This window comes from Oncorhynchus clarkii, chromosome 30 (genome assembly GCF_045791955.1).
Source record: "Oncorhynchus clarkii lewisi isolate Uvic-CL-2024 chromosome 30, UVic_Ocla_1.0, whole genome shotgun sequence".
Lineage (NCBI taxonomy): Eukaryota > Metazoa > Chordata > Actinopteri > Salmoniformes > Salmonidae > Oncorhynchus > Oncorhynchus clarkii.
In genome coordinates, this window is record NC_092176.1 from 24,145,253 (window position 1) to 24,165,102 (window position 19,850).

At 43.4% G+C, this 19,850-nt stretch overlaps 2 protein-coding genes across 4 annotated transcripts in view; both read right to left on the reverse strand.

Moving 5' to 3' along the window:
- LOC139390001 (solute carrier family 23 member 2-like) overlaps nt 1-985 on the reverse strand; it is a 61,436-nt gene extending 60,451 nt beyond the window's left edge. Inside the window, exon 1 of the mRNA XM_071137086.1 lies at nt 708-985. The gene's annotated coding sequence lies outside the window, so the exon portion shown is untranslated. The remainder of the gene's footprint in view (nt 1-707) is intronic.
- Nucleotides 986-1,692: 707 nt separating this feature from the next.
- LOC139389725 (calsenilin-like) overlaps nt 1,693-19,850 on the reverse strand; it is a 35,717-nt gene continuing 17,559 nt past the window's right edge. The window contains exons 3-8 of one of the 3 annotated variants that reach the window (XM_071136638.1): nt 19,097-19,166; nt 18,692-18,870; nt 18,490-18,594; nt 18,260-18,322; nt 6,746-6,842; nt 6,404-6,612 (exon numbers count right to left, since the gene is read on the reverse strand). In XM_071136638.1, coding sequence (XP_070992739.1) covers nt 6,590-6,612; nt 6,746-6,842; nt 18,260-18,322; nt 18,490-18,594; nt 18,692-18,870; nt 19,097-19,166 — 537 coding nt within the window. In that variant the 3' untranslated portion in view covers nt 6,404-6,589. Of the gene's footprint in view, nt 4,595-6,403; nt 6,843-18,259; nt 18,323-18,489; nt 18,595-18,691; nt 18,871-19,096; nt 19,167-19,850 lie in introns of those variants that run through there. The other 2 variants (XM_071136639.1, XM_071136637.1) reach the window with 2 other exon arrangements.

A 19,850-nucleotide genomic window follows, 5' to 3' on the forward strand; every position in this document is an offset into this window, starting at 1 on the left:
GTACCATTGCAAAACAGTGGGTTTTAATCAGTTGAGCCTCCACTGCTTCACACACTTGTTATAAGATAAAGGAAAGGGAGAGAAGTCATAGGTATTTTATTAGGATCCCCATTAGCTGTTGCGAAAGCTGCAGCTACTCTTCCTGGGGTCCACACAAAACATGACATTAACAGCTCAAGAACAAAACTACATCAATAAAACAAATGTCACAAGTAGCCAACATACCAATAAATAGACAAACTATCTAGGTCAAATAGAGTCTAGGCTAATAAATAGAAGGCAAGGCGTCCTACTTTTCCACTGCGTATCTCTCATCATTAAATGATGAGGCCGTCTGATTAGGCGCATGCATCGCTATAGACATGATCCTTACCCGTTTGCTATTGGTCCATTCTTGGATGGTCTCCCTTTGTATACTACGCCAGGGTTTCCCAAACTTGGTCCTGGGGCACATTTTGGGGTTTGCCCTAGTACTACACAGCTGTTTCAAATAATCAACGCTTGATAAGTTGGTTATTTGAATCAGCTGTGTAATGCTATGCCAAAAACCAAAACGTGTACCCGGGGGGGGGGGGAAGCAAGACCGAGTTTGGGAAATCATGTGCCACACTAGCTAACGCGTCTTATACCTAATCGCGAGAATGATGCAAATACGGTTTAATAACCTAGTGAACAGTAAACAGCCGGTTCCCCGGGTAAAGACTCACCTGCTCTGGGGAAGGAGAACCGACAGGACTCGATTCCCGTCAGGGTTAGAGTCCCCGTGTCGGTGAGGTTAGGGTTGGATAGGCTACAGCCAAAGCTAAACCCGAAAAGAACCTTAAAATGAAACCGAAAGGAGCTCTAGATGTGTGTAGGTCCAGTTCTTAGTAGAAAATACCTATTCTTGTAGTCTACCACGACAGTGGATGTCAGACAGCAATGTCTATAGCTACAGAAGGATTTTGTCTTACATATGTACGGGCTTGACTGGAGACATAATAGCGCATGCTCAGGCCCTTGAAGTCCTTCCTCTGTCTTCTCCTTCAGAACTGTGCTTTAACCAATCGGAGGCGTTCGTACCTGTGATGCAAGCCGGACTGTCATTCGTTGTGTTCATAGGGGACGCTGATTCTATAAAGCTAGTCTACTCATTCTCCTCCTCCTTCCCTTCCTTTCTCTCCTCCCTTCTCTCTCGCTTTCTCGGTACTCTCCGTTTCGCTAAACTCATCATTGTTATGAAAAAAATGGCGTCTTCCTCTTTATCCCTTGGTCTGTGTATATTTGCGACGGTCTATAGTGCCATCTAGTGGTCTTCTAGGCATGTCGCAGCAACATTACTTAATTGACCTATTCGCTGGGGACGTCCCAAGGATACCAAATAGCAATATCATCATGCGTCAGGATGCATGCGCCACAATCATGAACATGCGGCCCAAATAGCAGTGATTGGGATTAGTTAACTACATGTTAACTAGGTCTAAAACTAGTAGGCCTAGTTTAATTACATTTTGCTGTAGCTTGGTGGTAGTTTAATAAAATAAAATCTTGGTAGTGTTTTGACTAGTTAATATCTTTTTACCATGTAGTGGTGTCGCTAACTACTGGAACTACACAGTTTTTTTGCAAAAGAAAATAAAATATTGGTGGGTGAAGTAGGCAAGAATTTCCTTTCTTTTTCAGCATGAGACCTGCCTAAGACGAGACTTGAAACACATTTTTGGTGTTTAATAGGATAAATTGCACATTATGTTAACATTGACTCCAGAGTGACCTGTCTTGCAATTTGTAGCCTATACATTTCAGATTGCAATTCATAACATATATATATATATATTTCAACCTTTATTTAACTAGGCAAGTCAGTTAAAAACAAATAGTTATTTTCAATGACAGCCTAGGAACAGTGGTTTAACTGCCTGTTCAGGGGCAGAATGAGAGATTTGTACCTTGTCAGCTCAGGATTTGAACTTGCAACCTTCCAGTTACTAGTCCAACGCTCTAACCACTAGGCTACCCTGCCGCCCCAAATAGCATATCATAACATATCATGAAATGGATGATGGAATTCCACAAATTAATACATACCATACGAAATGTAACATATAGTAACTGGAGTGTCGCGGATTTAAGTTTACTATGTTACATCTAAACATGGTTCCAGGTTGGCCAAATAGGTCACCTAAAACAAGACCAAGATGGGGGAGAAACACAATACTGCTTTAATGTAGGCCTGCTAAAAAACTGTCTCCAGATTGTATTATGGACATCAGAAGCACTGTAATACTGTGCAATCCTCCTACTGTTGAAATGTGGACTGGGGCAATAACCAGTTTCCTTCAGTTTTACTGCATGACTTTATGTGTGTGTGAGTGAGAAAGAGAAAGAGCGCTCTAAGCCAGGCCATGCTGTCTGTGTATGCTTTAGTTCCATGGTCTGGTCTCTAGTCTGTTTCATTCATTCATGCCACACACACACGGACATACCTAATCTGTTCTAGGCTAGGTCACATGAGTTATGTTGTTATGGGAGAGACAGAGAAAACCTCTGTTACAACACTCTACTTCTGAGACAACATGTGATTTCCTAGAACAGGTCCACTGGGTACAGTATAGGGCCTTGGGATATGGGGCTATAGTTAGGGCTTAAGTATGGGGGTATGAGGTTGGGCTGGGTATGGGGCTGTGTTTTCTGCAGTCGGAGCTGTCAACATGTTACAGGTACAAATGGTGGTATTACCATATCAGGATTATGGTATAGTTATGGTATAGTTTTGCTGTCTCAGAATTGTCCCTGGTTTCAATGAGAAAATGTAATGATACTTTATGCCACAGGAACACTGTTCCCGTATTCACTACTGTATTTATATATGTAGTACAACAACAACAACAAACACATACCTTATCATGGTTTAGGATAGGTAAGTATAGTGATGTCATCACTAGTGGCCAGTGCTCATACCTCAGATAATGACATCGTAGAGGTCCCAAATGGCACCCTATTCCCTTTATAGTGCTCTACATTTGACCAGGGCCATGGCACCCTATTCCCTTTATAGTGCACTACTTTTTAAAGGGATTAGGGTGCCAGTTGGGTCATTAACAAAACAAAAACTCTGATGAGGGATTAAGAAGAGGGATCAAGCCCTAGCTGTATACTCTGTATTCCTCTGAGGATGGCTTTAGTTTACAACACATATACATCTTAGTATATCTGTCTTATTATTATTACACATATTATAAGGTGGCACTGACATACTGTACATCTAAAGCTTATTCTGACTCGCAGGTCCGTTGGTGACAGAGCAGAACCAGCGAACCTCCATGTGTCACTTAGAACTATGACCAGACGCAACCAGTAGGTATAGAACCCACCGACCGTAGGGGTACCTCTACACTCAAGAACTGACTTGGAATTAAACAAGATACCTGTAGGATCAAATTATCCAATAATTCTTATATTAAACGTGTTAGGCTACAATTATATGAATTAGTGTTTTGTAAGTGGCAAGAAAACATCCACACAGATTTTGTCTGGCCTTAACTTTAACACCTGTAACCCATAGTGGAGTACAGGTGAGAACTTGACACCTGGCTTTAGGATGCTATTATTATATATTACTGTCTATACATATCTACATACACACTGAGTTTTTCTTTAGTGGTCTACAGGGACTATCTACATTTACAATCAATGCATTCTCTTCTGGTGCATATTGTACAATATGAACAATTCTTAGTGCAAGCAAATCACACATCACATCTGACAAACATGCTTCGGTTCTTTTCTTTTTAGTGTCCCTGTGGTGTTTGGTGCCGGTGCCCCTGCTCGGGATCAGTCCAGCTTTCTGTACGCTACATCAACTCTCTCAAATACTCTTCAGAGAAGTGTGTCAGTGTGTCCACAGATATCCTTTCCTGGCAAGCCTCTTCTGGGTGGGAAGGGTGTGTGTGTGCGTGTGTGTTTTGTACAGCATTTGTGAGTGTGGGGAGATTGTGTGTGTAGTATGTTTATGTGCAGACAGATAGTGTGTGTGTACCACATGTGTAAGTGCAGACAGATAGTGTGTGTGTGTACAGAATGTGTAAGTGCCAAGACACTGTGTGTTATAGCTACAGCATCCTTATCTGGAGGCCAGCAACATCGTGATGGGTTTTTCTCCTCTATTTCCACTCTCACACTCTCCATCATTTGATTGGTCATTTGTCTTTTGGGTCCAATGAGGAGGCAGAGTACTATAAGCTCATAGGATCAACAGTGTTGAGCAGTTTGGTCCTTCTTTCTTTTTTCTGGGAGGCTGAGAATCTTTAAAGTAGCAGAGGTCCCACTAGCTCTCTTCTCTTTCTCTAGTGTTCTCTTTAGTCCAGAAGCAGTGGCAGGTTGAGACTAGTGCAGCAGTAAAGAAACTAGTTTCTACACATGTACATATCTGTGGATTAGCTAATCCTATACATACTGCACTAGATGTAGTGTGTGTGTGTGTGACTTGGGATTGGACAGAAATTGTGTATAGACAGAAGTACAGGATCGGATGTTGGGGGTATGGCGTAGAACGTTCTGCTGGGGTCTAGAGCACGTTCTCAAAAAGCTGCATGGAGTTCATTATGTTCTCATCCTGAAACAGAAACATACAGGATAGAACATTGAGCGAAAGTCAGGAGGCTGTTTTTTTTGTTCACTTGGATTATTAGTCTAAGTAAAACATTCAGCAAATCTCCCACTGACATCTACATAACACTTTACTTGGAGGGGTTATTCATAAGACATTCACAACACCTTTATGAAACCAATCATAACACCTTCATGAGTATTGCAGTAGGATTCATAACCTTCATAACACATTATTCAATATCATTTATAAGGAATTTTCTAAATTAAAGTTCCTTTTCATTACATAACTAAAAGTTATCAGTAACACTGAAATATTTCTTATTTATCCATTGTACAACACAAATGTGTATGTTTACAGCCACAGTACCCAACCCCCTAAGTGTTAACCTAAGAGCACATGTTTTGGGCTTATCTTGATAGAGAACACACTGTAGGCCTAACATGGCATTGGCTCCAGACCAGGAGCCATATAATACAACTTTATTGTCCATGTTACAGAGAACAACAGAAATGTGTCTTCTGCGCTTACAACACAACTCTCCCAGTTAGCACAAACACATGTAGGGCAGCACCCCTGGATGGAGCGTGTGTTGCACAAGGGCCCAACGAAAGGGACTTGTCAGGAACTGAACAGTTACCAGATCAGTTCCCCCCTTATTCCAGCTCCCGGTGTATGTGACAATAAAAAATAAAACAATTCTCCAACTGGTGACCTTTCGGCTGCTGGGCTACCTACAGCCCCCCTGGGTGCATCCCTTGGATATCGTCACATATAATAGGGTGGCTAAGCTGAAATTTCCAGAGTGATTGTTCATTTTGTGATAAAAGCACATAATTTTGCAGAGAGAGATTTACGTGTCCTGAAAATATTTAGATATCGTGACATCACAGATATTGCCCCTGGGGGTCATGGCACTCATCTTACAAATTAAAGGTTTAATAAAATAAACACATCCAGGAAAGAGTAGCTTGGCATTACCAACAGGAGTAAACAGCACACGACTGACAGTGACGACTCCTGGGTCAAGTCATTGCTTCCAGTCAAACTCCTGGGTCAAGTCATTGCTTCCAGTCAAACTCCTGGGTCAAGTCATTGCTTCCAGTCAAACTCCTGGGTCAAGTCATTGCTTCCAGTATGTGTGACCCAGGAGTTGTTCCTGTCAGCTGTGTGTTGTTAACTCCTGAATCAAGATTCATGCTAAGCTGCTCCTTCCAGGATTGATAAAAAATAAGGGAGGGGATGTTCTAATCAGTGGTGTAGTAGATGGTAAACCCACAAACATTGTTTACACACCTGTTTTATTTTTTACAAGCATTTACCCACCTATTGCAGAAGAATGCATTGAAAATAAAGGGAATGTTAATTTATTCACAGGGAAAGGCGACCAGTGTTTAGCCATATATTTTCTTACCTCTACTGATTATGATGAAGACATTGGTACTGTACTAGCTGAAACATGTGAGCTAGATAACAACATAGGTGCAATCCACTTAGTGTGTGCTGCAAATATTGTGCGTCCCCAAATGTTCCACTTTGAAATGCATCCTCTGCAAGAGATATGCTATATAAATAAGATCTGATTTTATTCCCCTCTGGGTTCCCAGAGAGAGAGATGTGAGCGGACCAAGTACTTTGAGGTTGCTCTAAAGCGGAAAGGTGGAATAAAAGAGTCAGGAGCAGGTTTTCTTAATTGAACGAAGTTCTCTATTGAGGTATTTTTTTCTTCTCAAACACTCCAACACAATCAGATGATCAACCAAGGAAAACACAAATCATCTTTACAAGAAGAAGGAACACAAGGTGAGTATCTTTACACTATAACATAAATCTCAGGTGTGTCACCGCCTTAACGATCTGTTCGTGGACAACCTTCTTCGGGTGGTGGTCCGGATCTGTGGTGGCCATTCCCAAGAGGTAATTTGTCCTCTTCTTCTTCCTTCCGAAAGGTATGTCCTCTCCTTTGGAGAAGCAAACACACTTTTCTTTCTCCAGCTCCCCTCACTGCCGGTTCCCTCCTCTCTCTTTGTAGGGGAAAGAGAATAGGTCATTAGTACCGTCAGCTGTGCTTCATTGCCTCTGATCACCTTGACTCACATGCCAGGCAGGGCTACTATCCGTGGGACCAGCCTGCCCTCTGGTGGTCCTTCCACATACCTCCCCCCTCAGGACCGGACTGGAGGGCCGGGCGCCAGACGCGCCGTCTTGGTCGCGTTGGGACAGCGCGTCCGCATTCCCGTTCCTCGATCCGGCCCTGTGGATAACATGGAAAGAGAATGGTTGTAAACCAAGAAACCATCTGACTATTCTGTTGTTATTTTTTCTCTTACCGGCCATCCACGTGAGGGGAGGATTGTCAGTAACGAGGTAGTACCGGAGATAAGCGAGGGCCCACTTAATGGCTAGGGCCTCTTTCTCTACGGTAGCATATCTCTGTTCCCGATCAATGAGCTTCCTACTTATGAAGAGAATAGGCCTCTCTGCTTTGCCTTCACCCAGAGCTAGGATGGCCTGAGCCCCGTATCTGAGGCGTCTACCTGCACAATGAACTCATGGGAGAAATCAGGAGCCTGCAGGACGTGATCAGAGCACAGGCTATCTTTTAGCAACTGGAAGGCGTCTTCCGTCTTGTCCTTCCACGCTACACGGTTTGGCAGGTTTTTCTTGGCTTGTGAGAGGGGTGGCAATGGTTGCATATCCAGAGATGAAACAGCGATAATAACCCATTATCCCCAAGAAGGCTCAGACGTCCCACTTCGTCTGGGGCCGAGGCCAGTCCCGAATTGCCCTAGTCTTGCCCTGGTATTTTTCCGTTCCCCACTGTGTATCCCAGGTATTCCGCTTCGGACAGACCCAGGCAGCATTTGTTTGGATTTGCCGTCAGCCCTGTAGCCTCCAGGCTCACGAACACCGCCCGCAGACGCAGGAGGTGGCTATCCCAGTCCTCGCTGTGAATGACCACATCGTCTATGTACGCTGCTGCGTACTCTTGATGGGGTTGTAGAATGGCATCCATGAGGTGTTGGAAAGTTGCCGCAGCACCATGCAATCCGAAGGGCACTCTCACATACTGAAAAAGCCCCTCCGGTGTGGTGAAGACAGTTTTTGGGCGGTCCTCCGGAGCCACTGACACTTGCCAATATCCTTTCATCAAATCCAGGGTGGTGATGAACTAGGCCTTCCCTAAACGCTCCAAGAGTTCATCCACGCGGGGCATGGGATACGCCTCGAAAGTAGAGATGGCGTTTACACCTCTAAAGTCGTTGCAGAGCCTCATACTACCGTCAGGTTTGGGGACCAGGACTATGGAACTGGACCACTCACTCGTAAATGGCTCGATCACCCTCATCCTCAGCATCTCCCTCACCTCGTTCTTAGCGATGACTTGGCGGTCCTCAGGAATCCTGTAAGGCCGGATATGCACCTTCTTGCCAGGTTCAGTGTGGATATGGTGAACCAGAACATCTGTTTGTCCTGGGAAGGGAGAGAATACCCTGCCCGAATTGCATAATCAGCTTGTCTAGCTGTCTAGACTGCTCCGGCAGGCGAGTTCGGCCATGGCGCACCTGTAGCAGGGCCTCCTCTTTTTCCTTGTCCTCCACGTCCATCAAAGCCACACCCTCCTCTCTTCCATGGTACTTCAGCAGGTTGATATGATAGAGTTGGTCCTTCTTCCTCCTGTCAGGTTGCTTGATGACGTAATTGACCGATGAGACCCTTTCTGTTACCTTGTAGGGCCCCCTCCACTGCGCCAGCAAGCGGTGTTCGGCCATGGGCACGAGTACCAGCATGTTCTCTCCCATGGTGAACTCCCTGGGTGTTGCTGACTTATCGTAGCCTCGGCCTGGAGTCTGTTGCGCCTTCTCCATATGTTAATTTACTATGGGCCAGACTGCCGACAGGCGGTCCCTCATCAGGGTAACATGTTCTATCGTCGACCTGAATGGGCATGGTTGGGCATCCCAGGTCTCCTTGGCTAAGTCGATGATCCCTCGACATGGCCGGCCGTAGAGCAATTAGAATGGGGAGAACCCAGTGGACGCCTGGGGTACTTCTCGCAGGGCAAACATTAAGTGGGGCAGAAGCATGTCCCAGTTATTCCCATCTCTGGACACCACTCTTCTCAACATTATTTTAATTGTTTTGTTCAGGCGTTCGCACAAACTGTCTGTCTGCGGGTGGAATATGCTTGTGCGTATCTGTTGAACCTGGTATAACCGACACAAGTCCTTCATCAATCGGGACATGAATGGGGTTCCCTGGTCAGTTAGGATCGTCTTGGGAAGGCCCACCTGGGAGAACAGCATGAACAATTTCTTGGTGATTCCCTTTGATGACATGTTGCAAAGGGGTATGGCCTCTGGGAACTTAGTAGCGTAATCTACGACAACCAGGATGTACTCGTATCCTCTGGCGGATTTCGGGAGGGGACCCACGAGATCCATAGCTATGCGTTCTAAGGGGGTCTCTATAATGGGGAGAGGAATCAAAGGACTGCGCAGGTGTGGCCGTATGGCCGTACGCTAACATTGATCACACGTCCTACAATACCTGGCCACATCTAGGGTGACACGGGGCCAATAGAACCTCTGCATGATTCTGTCGATCGGTTTGCCCTGTGCCAGTTGTCCTCCTAGGACGTGGGAATGGGCTAGCTGTAGGACAGTATCCATGTATGGTCTAGGCACCATTAGTAATTTCTGTTTTCCCCCCCTTCATTGCACAACCCAATGCAAGAGACCCTGCCTGATTGCATAGTAGGGAAGAGAGGGCTCACCTGATCCGTCAACATTTCCTCATGACATCCCGTAGGTCTGGGTCTCTATCCTGAGAGGTGCCGAACTGTCCCTAAAATTCTTGGGGCAGGTAGACCTCGGTAGAGGGGTGGTGTGGTTGTTCCCCATCCCCGTCGGTGGTGCCCGAGGGGAATCTCTTCCATGTTCCCTCCTCTGATGGGGCTTCAAATATAGCCCTTAGCCTCTGGTTGCTCCTTCCTTCCTCCGTCGTATATAACCCTTCGCAGGTGTCTTCATCGGAGGTTTCCTGGAATAGCTGTCAGAGACTTGGGTCTGTATTCTTCCTCTGCTCCAGAGGACAAGGCCGAGGCTACGTTTCCTTGTAGGGCTACCACCTCGGGTTTGGACTTGTTTTTTTTCTTTCTCTGCTTTCCTGCCCCCCTGCGGTGGCCCGGCTGTTGGCATGTGATAGAGAGACCTGATCCCCTTTGTCCGGTGCATAACGTCATCTGCTGAAGCTCCTTATATAGGGGACAGTCTCTCCCGATCAATAATGGCACCTTCAGCTGGGGTACTTTCCCCACCCATACTTTCCCTCACCTTCCTTTCGGGGTGAGAATGGACAGACTCATGGTGGGGTAATAGTGGGTGTCTCCATGGATACAGGATGCGGCTACTTTGTCTGGTAGCAGTGTTGCTGTGGTCACCATCTGCTCCTCCACGAACGTAACCATACTTCCAGAGTCGAGAATGGCTACCACGTCTCGTCCTTCTATTCAAACCGGAATCTCTGGGACTGGGGATATTTCTGGTAATCAACAGAGGTGATCCTGCCCATCTCAGACTGGGATGCGTGGGGACGGGCATCAATGACTTGGTGGCCATGGACTTGTCCTTTCTGGGACATTGTGGGGCGTAATGGTCCGGAGACTGGCATTTATAGCACCGACCCTGTTGTGTGGGTGATGACTTCTCCCACGTCCGGAGCGGATTTGGTCGTTTCGGTGGCGGACGTGCCGGTGTCAAACAGGCTTGGTAGAGTCCTTCCGGTCCTCCTTTTCACAACTCCCATGTAGATCGGTACGTTTCCACAGCCTCGGCTATGGGTTTGCTTGCCCCACGACCCTTTCTAAGTCCCTGGGTAATTCCCTCAAAATCTTGTCCACTACGAGCGTCTCTACGACATGTCCTACTCCTTTTCCGGGCTCCAGCCATTGTTTCGTTAGGCGTAGGAGTGCGAATATCGGGGCACGGATGGGTTGGTCGGCCATATAGGTCCATTGATGGAACTTTTCGGCTCTATCTCGGGCGGTCAGCTGGTACCGGGACAGAATCTTGGTTTTTAGTCGCACATAGTCGGCAACTTCGCGGGGGTCCAGGTCATAGTAAGCTTCCTAGGCTATCCGGGTCAAAAGAGGCGCTAACGCACTCACCCATTCTGTGGGGGTCCACTCTTCCAAGGTGGCCGTCCATTCGAACGTCATGATGAAAGCCTCAATATCATCCTTTGAGAGACGAGGTAAGATAGCGGCTTCACTCGGCTTCACTCTCGGTTCTTCTCGCCGGCTCAGCTGTTGTTGCATGAGTTCTATGGTTGTCTCCGGTGCTGTGATCAACTGTTGTAGTAGAGCGTTATCCATCCTTCTTGAATGGTTCCTCTGTGTCTACAGGTAGATTTTCATTTTCCTCACTTATCCTTGTGTCACTCGTCCACATAATGCCCGCATTCTCCACCAACGGACCAAGTACTTTGAGGTGGAAAGGTGGAATAAAAGATTCAGGAGCAGGTTTTCTTAATTGAGGTATTTTTTTCTTCTCAAAACACTCCAACACAATCAAGGATGATCAAGGAAAACACAAATCTTCTTCTTTACAAGAACAAGGAACACAAGATGAGTATCTTTAAACTATAACATAAATCACGGGTGTGTAACCACCTTAACAATCCGTTTGTGGAGAACCCTCTTTGGGTGGTGGTCCGGATCCGTGGTGGCCATTCCCAAGAAGTGATTTGTCCTCTTCTTCTTCTTTCCGAAAGGTATGTCCTCTCCTTTGGAGAAGCAAACACACTTTTCTTTCTCCAGCTCCCCTCTGCTGGTTCCCTCCTCTCTCTTGTAGGGAAAAGAGAATAGGTGATTAGTACCGTCAGCTGTGCTTAATTGCCTCTGATCACCTTGACTCACATGCCAGGCTGGGCTACTATCTGTGGGACCAGCCTGCCCTCTGGTGGTCCTTCCACAGAGATGACAAGAAAAACTTGTGCCACCCCTACTGCTTTCTCTTGTTAACATGGTTCTCCAGGGTCCCAGTCTGACCCTAGTGACATCCTATCAAGACAATCTGACATTTAGAAAATAACAGGGTTGGGGTCAATTCCATTTAAATTCACTTCAATTTAGAAAGCAAAACAAATTTATCTGGGAGTTTGTAGAATATTGTATTAATGAGACTTGATACGGCAAAAGTCCCACATTAAATATTGTAAATATACTTTAAATATGGTAAAATATTGTACAATTATTATTCTTTGAAATATTATTTTTCATACAACGTTTAAGCTAGAAACGCCATTGAAATTTAAAACATGTAGACTAGTCAACTTTTTGATAACATTAATACTTACAAACTATTAGGCTTTTTGTCCTCCCCCCAAAAATCTCATCCACTTTAATGCGATTTCTTCAACATTCTAAAGGTCCCAATGTTAAAAACTCACAGAATTCCAACATTCTATTCACAGTAAACAACTTTTGACAAAAATCAGCTACTTTGACCATTTTTTAACAAGTTAGACAAAAACGTAGAGCATGCGAAATCTTAGTCTGCTTCTCTGCCATTCAAATCTGAAATCGGAACAGAAATATCTTCTACAAATCAAATGATACAGCTGTTTTAGTAACCAGATCTGTTGTAACTTTCATGGGTTACAGAGTTCATGTTTACAGTTAATTCATTAAGATGTGTCTAAAGATATTATTTACAGTTATTTACATATGTACAAGAGTAATTGTATTACATTTGAAGTGATGGAGAATGAGAACCTCAGTGGCTTGCGAAAGTATTCAATCCCTTGGCATTTATATTATTTCGTTGCCTTTCAACCTGGAATTAAAATAGATTTTTCGGGGGTTTGTATAATTTGATTTACACAACATGCCTACCACTTTGAAGATGCAACATATTTTTTTTATTGTGAAACAAACAAGAAACAACACCAAAAAAATGGAAAACTTGAGTGTGCATAACTATTCACCCCCCCAAAGTCAATACTTTGTAGAGACACTTTTTTTGCAGCAATTACAGCTGCAAGTCTCTTGGAGTATGTCTCTATAAGCTTGGCACATCTAGCCACTGGGATTTTTGCCCATTCTTCAAGGCAAAACTGCTCCAGCTTCTTCAAGTTGGATGGTTTCCACTGGTGTACAGCAATCTTTAAGTCATACCACAGATTCTTAATTGGATTGAGGTCTTTGCTTTGACTAGGCCATTCCAAGACATTTAAATGTTTCCCCTTAAACCACTCGTGTTGCTTTAGCAGTATGCTTAGGGTCATTGTCCTGCTGGAAGGTGAACCTCTGTCCCAGTCTCAAATCTCTGGAAGACTGAAACAGGTTTCTCTCAAGAATTTCCCTGTATTTAGTACCATCCATCATTCCTTCAATTCTGATCAGTTTCCCAGTCCCTGCCGATGAAAAACATCCCATGCATGCTTCACTGTGGGGATATGTTCTCGGGGTGATGAGAGGTGTTGGGTTTGCGCCAGACATAGCGTTTTCCTTGATTGACAAAAAGCTCAATTTCAGTCTCATCTGACCAGCGTACCTTCTTCCATATGTTTGTGGAGTCTCCCACATACCTTTTGGCAAACACCAAATGTGTTTTCTTTTTTAAATATTTTTCTGGCCACTCTTCCATAAAGCCCAGCTCTGTGAAGTGTATGGCTTAAAGTGGTCCTATGTACAGATACTCCAATCTCCGCTGTGGAGCTTTGCAGCTCCTTCAGCGTTATCTTTGGTCTCTTTGTTGCCTGTCTGACTAATGCCCTCCTTGTTTTGGTGGGCGGCCCTCTCTTGGCAGGTTTGTTGTGGTGCCATACTCTTTACATTTTTTTAATAATGGATTTAATGATGCTCCGTGGGAAGTTCAAAGTTTTGAATCTGTACTTCTCCACAACTTTGTCCCTGACCTGTTTGGAGAGCTCCTTGGTCTTCACGGTGCCGCTTGCTTGGTGGTGCCCCTTGCTTAGTGGTGTTGCAGAACCTGGGGCCTTTCAGAACAGGTATACTGAGATCATGTGACACTTAGATTGCACACAGGTGGACATTATTTAACTAATTATGTAACTTCTGAAGGTAATTGGTTGCACCAGATCTTATTTAGGGGCTTCATAGCAAAGGGGGTGAATACATATGCACGCTCCACTTTCCCCCCCAAATATTATTTTTTCATTTCACTTCACCAAATTGGAATATTTGGTGAATTTCCATTACATGAAATCCAAATAAAAATCCATTTAAATTACAGATTGTAATACAACAAAATAGGAAAAACACCAAGGGGAATGAATACTTTTGCAAGGCACTGTATGTGCAAGTGTTGGTCCCATGTTTCATGAGCTGAAATAAAAGATCCCAGAAATGTTCCATACACACAATAAGCGTATTTCTCTCAAGTTTTGTGCACAAATTTGTTTACATCCCTGTTAGTGAGTATTTCACCAATATATACAAAAAATACAAAAAATACAAAAAGTAAACGAGAGGACAACAAACCACGTCTGCACTGCTACGCCATCTTAGATGGCATCGTGTGGGCGAGCGGTTTGCTGATGTCAACATTGTGAACAAAGTGCCCCATGGTGGCGGTGGGGTTATGGTATGGGCATGCATTTGATCGATTGGCAATTTGAATGCACAGAGATATCATGATGAGATTCTGAGGCCCATTGTCGTGCCATTCATCCGCCACTGTCACCTCATGTTTCAGCATGATAATGCACGGCCCCATGTCACAAGGATCTGTACACAATTCCTGGAAGCTGAACATGTCCCAGTTCTTCCATGGCCTGCATACTCATCAGACATGTCACCAATTAAGCGCATTTGGGATGCTCTGGATCAACGTGTAGGACAGCATGTTCCAGTTCCCGCCAATATCCAGCAACTTCGCAGAGCCATTGTAGAGGAGTGGGACAACATTCCACAGGCCACAATCAACAGCCTGAGCAACTCTATGTGAAGGAGATGTGCCGCGCTGCAAAAGGCAAATAGTGGTCACACCAGATACTGACAGGTTTTCTGATCCAAGCGCCTACCTTTTTTTAAGGTGTCTGTGACCAGGCCTAATGAGCTGATTTAAATTGACTGATTTCCTTATATGAACTGTAACTCAGTAATATCTTTGAAATTGTTGCATGTTGAGATTATATTTTTGTTCAGTGTACATCTTTCTGTTCCATTGATTAGTATTGGATTACGCTATTGACTGCAAGTACCAGAATGCTTGGCGACAGAAAGTGGAAGTAGAACAAGAACGCTGCAATTATGAAGAAGTGACAAGTGATTAGCCTGGCTTTCGCTAGAAACATTATTTGATTGTTTTGTCAAATTTAAAGTTGTAAAATGTAACGTGAACAAGTATTGTTATTAAAAGAAGCTTTCATTTTATAAGAAAAGTCCAGAGTCATTACTTTGAAGATAGTTATTCTATAGCATCAACTACATTTTCTCTCAACTTTTACAAACTGACATTATGACCACTTTCCTAGCAAATTAGACAAAAACTCTACTTATCTGCTTTACAAATCAGCAATCAGAATATAAATATAATCTACCATTCAGGAGATACAGCTGTTTTAGTATATATTTTAGTAATCTTGCTCTCTTTTTATGAAACCTTTATTTCCTCATATCTCTCAACAATACATGTTATTTTTAACCCTTAACACCTTGAATATATTTTTGGTGTTTCATTTCTCTGTTGGAAAGCAGCATCGTGTGTGGGTGTGGGCACACACCAATCAGAGTACTGAATTTCCCATCATGTTGGCCGCTCTGATGAACCCTCATTCTGCCACTGACTCATTACTTAAGAACTACATATGCATCATGTAAATCAAGTCGTAACTGCATGTGAAAATTTCCTCCATTGTAATTTTTTTTGACGGTGATCCAGTTAAGGAATTTAGCTTTAAACACAAGCTCCACAAACCCCGCTGGCTTGCCAGCTTCAACATGCCATCCCCCTGCTTCCTCCATTCCTGAAGAGGGTGGCTCTAAGCATCATAATCACAAGCTCCAACCCTGCTAGTGCAGGGAAGCCCAACCCCAGAAGTAACTCTTCTTATCAACAGTATGCAAGAATTTGATATGTGTTGTCCTAAGAATTCAACATTCTCTGTGTTGGTCTTGCCAAACCCTATTGTCACACCTCTGAGAAGTAGAAGTTACGTCATGTAGGTCTGATATCTGATTGCAGGTTGCATCCAACTTAACTCAGGTTTTGAATCCAAACAACTCAGATGCTTATAAAAGGGTTTAAGATTCAAAGCTCTTTCTCTTATTTGTTCCTGACCTGCTGTGGTGAGATACTATTTATTTCCTTCTTTCAAATTAAGTCAAATGTTATTTGTCACATGCACTGAATACAACAGGTATCCTTACCTTACCGTGAAATGCTTACTTACAAGCCCTTAACCAACAACGCAGTTCAAGAAAAAGAGTTATGAATATATTTACTAAATAAAAAATAACACAATAAAATAACAATGACGAGGCTATATACAGGGGGTACCGGTACAGAGTCAATGTGTGGTTGTACAGGTTAGTTGAGGTCATTTGTACATGTAGATAGGGGTAAAATGACTATGCATAGATAATAAACAGCGAGTAGCAGCAGTGTAAATAGTCCGGGTGGCCATTTAATTAATTATTCAGCAGTCTTATGTCTTGGGGAAAGAAGCTGTTAAGGAACCGTTTGGACCTAGATTTGGCGCTCTGGTACCGCTTGCCATGCGGTAGCAGAGAGAACAGTCTATGACTTGGGTGACTGGAGTCATTGACAATTTTTGGGGCCTTCCTCTCTCCACCCCATGGACTTTTGGGGCATGGCCTTTCAGGCTATGATTTATTTCTCCCTGACCATGCTTAGAATAATGCCTTGTAATGCTTGTTAATGCCTTGTAACTTAAGCTTTATGCCTTGTATGTGATTCCATTAGTTTTACAAAGTAATTAAATACACTTATATTTAGAATCCATTCTCAGACATTTCTTCATTGCCTATTACTGTAACTCAACCATAGTCTCTTGCATATTGATAATTCTCTTTATGTCAGATAAACATTTGAATAGGATAATTGCTTAGTCTTATTTTGAGTCACGTGATATATTTAGAATATACACATATCAAAAATGATTGCCCACTACACTGGCTTACCAACTTCAATAGATACTCTTGTGGGAATCTTCCTCTCCCTTGTTATAGACCTTTGTTTCCTCATATCGCTCAGAACATGAATGTCTTTAAAGACTAACAGAACATTGTGGCTTTGTGCTAGGACCCCAAAATGCTGATCCAGCTTTAAATAGGGGTTCTAGCACCGGTCGGAGCACATTTTTACTAAACAGTATGTTGTAAATCATATGTAGTATGATTAGTACACCGTGTGTAGTTTAAGTAAGCAGTAGGCAAGACAGATATGAAACACGGCCTCTGTAGTAGTCTAAAGACAGCTTGTGAATAGTCATTGCATTCCAAAATGGCCACTCCACCTAGGGCTATAATGGCCATTTCCGCTTTGTCAAATTTAATGAAACTCAGCAGGATTGTAGAACCCACCAACAGGGGGTGGCAGGTAGCCTAGTGGTTAGAGCATTGGCCAGTAACTGAAAGGTTGCTGGATTGAATCCCCAAACTGACAAGGTGAAAAAAATTGGTCATTCTGCCCTGAGCAATGCTGTTCCCCGGGTGCCGAAGATGTGAATGTCGATTATGGCAGCATCTCTCTGATTCAGAGGGGTTGGGTTAAATGTGGAAGACACATTTCAGTTGAAGGCATCCCCCCCTTAACCCCCTTAATGATGGACTGTTGTTTCTCTTTGCTTATTTGAGCTGTTCTTGCCATACTATGGCCGTGGTCTTTTACCAAATAGGGTTATCTTCTGTATACCACCCCTACCTTGTCACAACACAATTGATTGGCTCAAACGAATTAAGAAGAAAATAAATCCCACAAATTAACTTTTACAAGGCACACCTGTTTAATGCATTCCAGGTGAAGCTGGTTGAGAGAATGCCAAGAGTGTGCAAAGCTGTCATCAAGGCAAATGGTGGCTACTTTGAAAAATCTCAAATATAAAATATATTTCACAAACTCAACTATTATTATGCTTAGTCACCCCACTAACAGAAAATGCATAATTCAATAAGATAATATTGATAATTCCAAGGTGGCATCCTGAAAGATCACGAGAGAGGATAAAAAACACTCAATGCACACAGTCACTAACTCCTAATCCTGCTCCCAGTCTGTTACGTGACTGGTGTGTCAGAGGGTTGGGTACTGTGGCAGTATAAATACACATTTCCACTGTTAAATAATTGTATAATTACAATTTTATTTTATTTAACCTTTATTTAACTAGTCAAGTCAGTTAAGAACAAAGTATTATTTACAATGATGGCCTACCCAGTGATAATCCAATGATACAAAAATATGATGTTGTTTGAATGTTGAATAAATTTGTTAAATGTGAAAAAGTTTGTAACTGAGGATGCTGCAACACTCCTAAAGGAGACTGGTTTCACAAATGTGTTATGAATGCCTTAGTTATAGCCACTACAAGTAAAGTGTTAACAACATCTATGTATTTTATTATTTATTTCAAAATTGAGCTAGCGTACAGATGTGCTGAAATATTTTGTAACTGTGGTACCTTCTGACAGGTCTCAATGAACTCGTCAATGGTCACCACTCCATCTCGGTTTCTGTCCATTTTCTAAAGAAAGAAGAAAGGGAGAGAGGGGTAAGGGAGAGACAGAAAGGAAGGAAGTAAGGAGAGAGGAAGAGAGCAAGTTTAGTGGGTATCAAAAGCTTTTTTTGGTGTGTGTATGAACAGTGTTTGCGTGTGTGTGTGTGTGTTTGTGCGCACAGCGCGGCACGCACCTGGAAGAACTTATCCACATGTTCAGAGGGTGCCTCGTCCCGTACACTGGGGTAGGTGTACCTGCCCATCATATCATAGATGGACTTCATAATAGCCAGCATCTCCTGAGAAAGAGAGTGAGAGTCAGTTTACCGTGATGTATCTAAAACTAGCCAATCATTTAGATATGCAATGTTTCTATAGTAGCCAATCACAGAGTACCTCTTTAGTGATGTATCCGTCCTTGTTGATGTCATACAGGTTAAAGGCCCAGTTGAGTTTCTCTGTGACTGTCCCTCTCAGAAGAACAGACAGGCCGATCACAAAGTCCTCAAAACGAATAGAGCCGTTTCTGTCCATATCAAACGCATTGAACAGGAAATGTGCATAGGTGGTGGCGTCTGTAGGATAGAAGGAGGGAGGGAATGAGAGAGGTGTGAGGAGACGAGGGAGAGGGAGAGGGAAGGGGGAGAGTGTTAGTGGTAGGAAGACATTCAAATAATCAGCAACCATAAGCTTTTCCTGCCATTCTTCATATAAATCTGTCAGAGTCGGGTGTAGTATTATCACATTCCAGGCACATGGAAACAGAGAGTCAATGGAGATAAAGTAGCACTCTCCTCTCACCTCCTTGGGGAAAGAACTGAGAATAGATGGTCTTGAACGTCTCTTCATCAACCAAACCACTGGGACACTCCTACCAGAGAGAGAGGGGGGGGGAGAGAGGGAGGAGTGTACAGGGAAAAGTAATGTGTCTATTATTATTAAAGTATGCGTACTCAAATCTACTCGATCACATTTATTCATCATTCTCATGTAAAACTCCAAACTGCCCAAAAATAGAGATCCAAGCTCAACCTCTAAGATGGCGCCGAAGAGGATGACTGACGTTTAACATGTTCCTAACCAAATGTGCTATTTTGTTAGTTTTTTTTGCATTGTTTGTAACTTATTTTTTTACTTATTTTGTACATAATGTTGCTGCACGGTCTCTTATGATCGAAAATAACTTCTGGACATCAGAACAGCGATTACTCACCACAAACTGGAAAAAGCTTTTTCCTCTAACGAGTCCGACGAGAAGGATATACTGCTCTCCCGGGAACAGGCCCAAATCCCCGTCATTTGTGTTAAAAAAAGATGGAGGAAAAGAGGACGCAGATTGGGCTGCCGTCTGAGAATCCGTAGGCGAGCGAGTAAACTCACACTGCCTTCCGTTCTACTTGCTAACATACAATCATTGGAAAATGAAATTGATGACCTATAATTACGATTATCCTACCAACAGGGCATTAAGAACTGTAACATCTTATGTTTCACCGAGTCGTGGCTGAACAACGACACGGATAATATAGCTGGCAGGATTTTCCATGCACCGGCA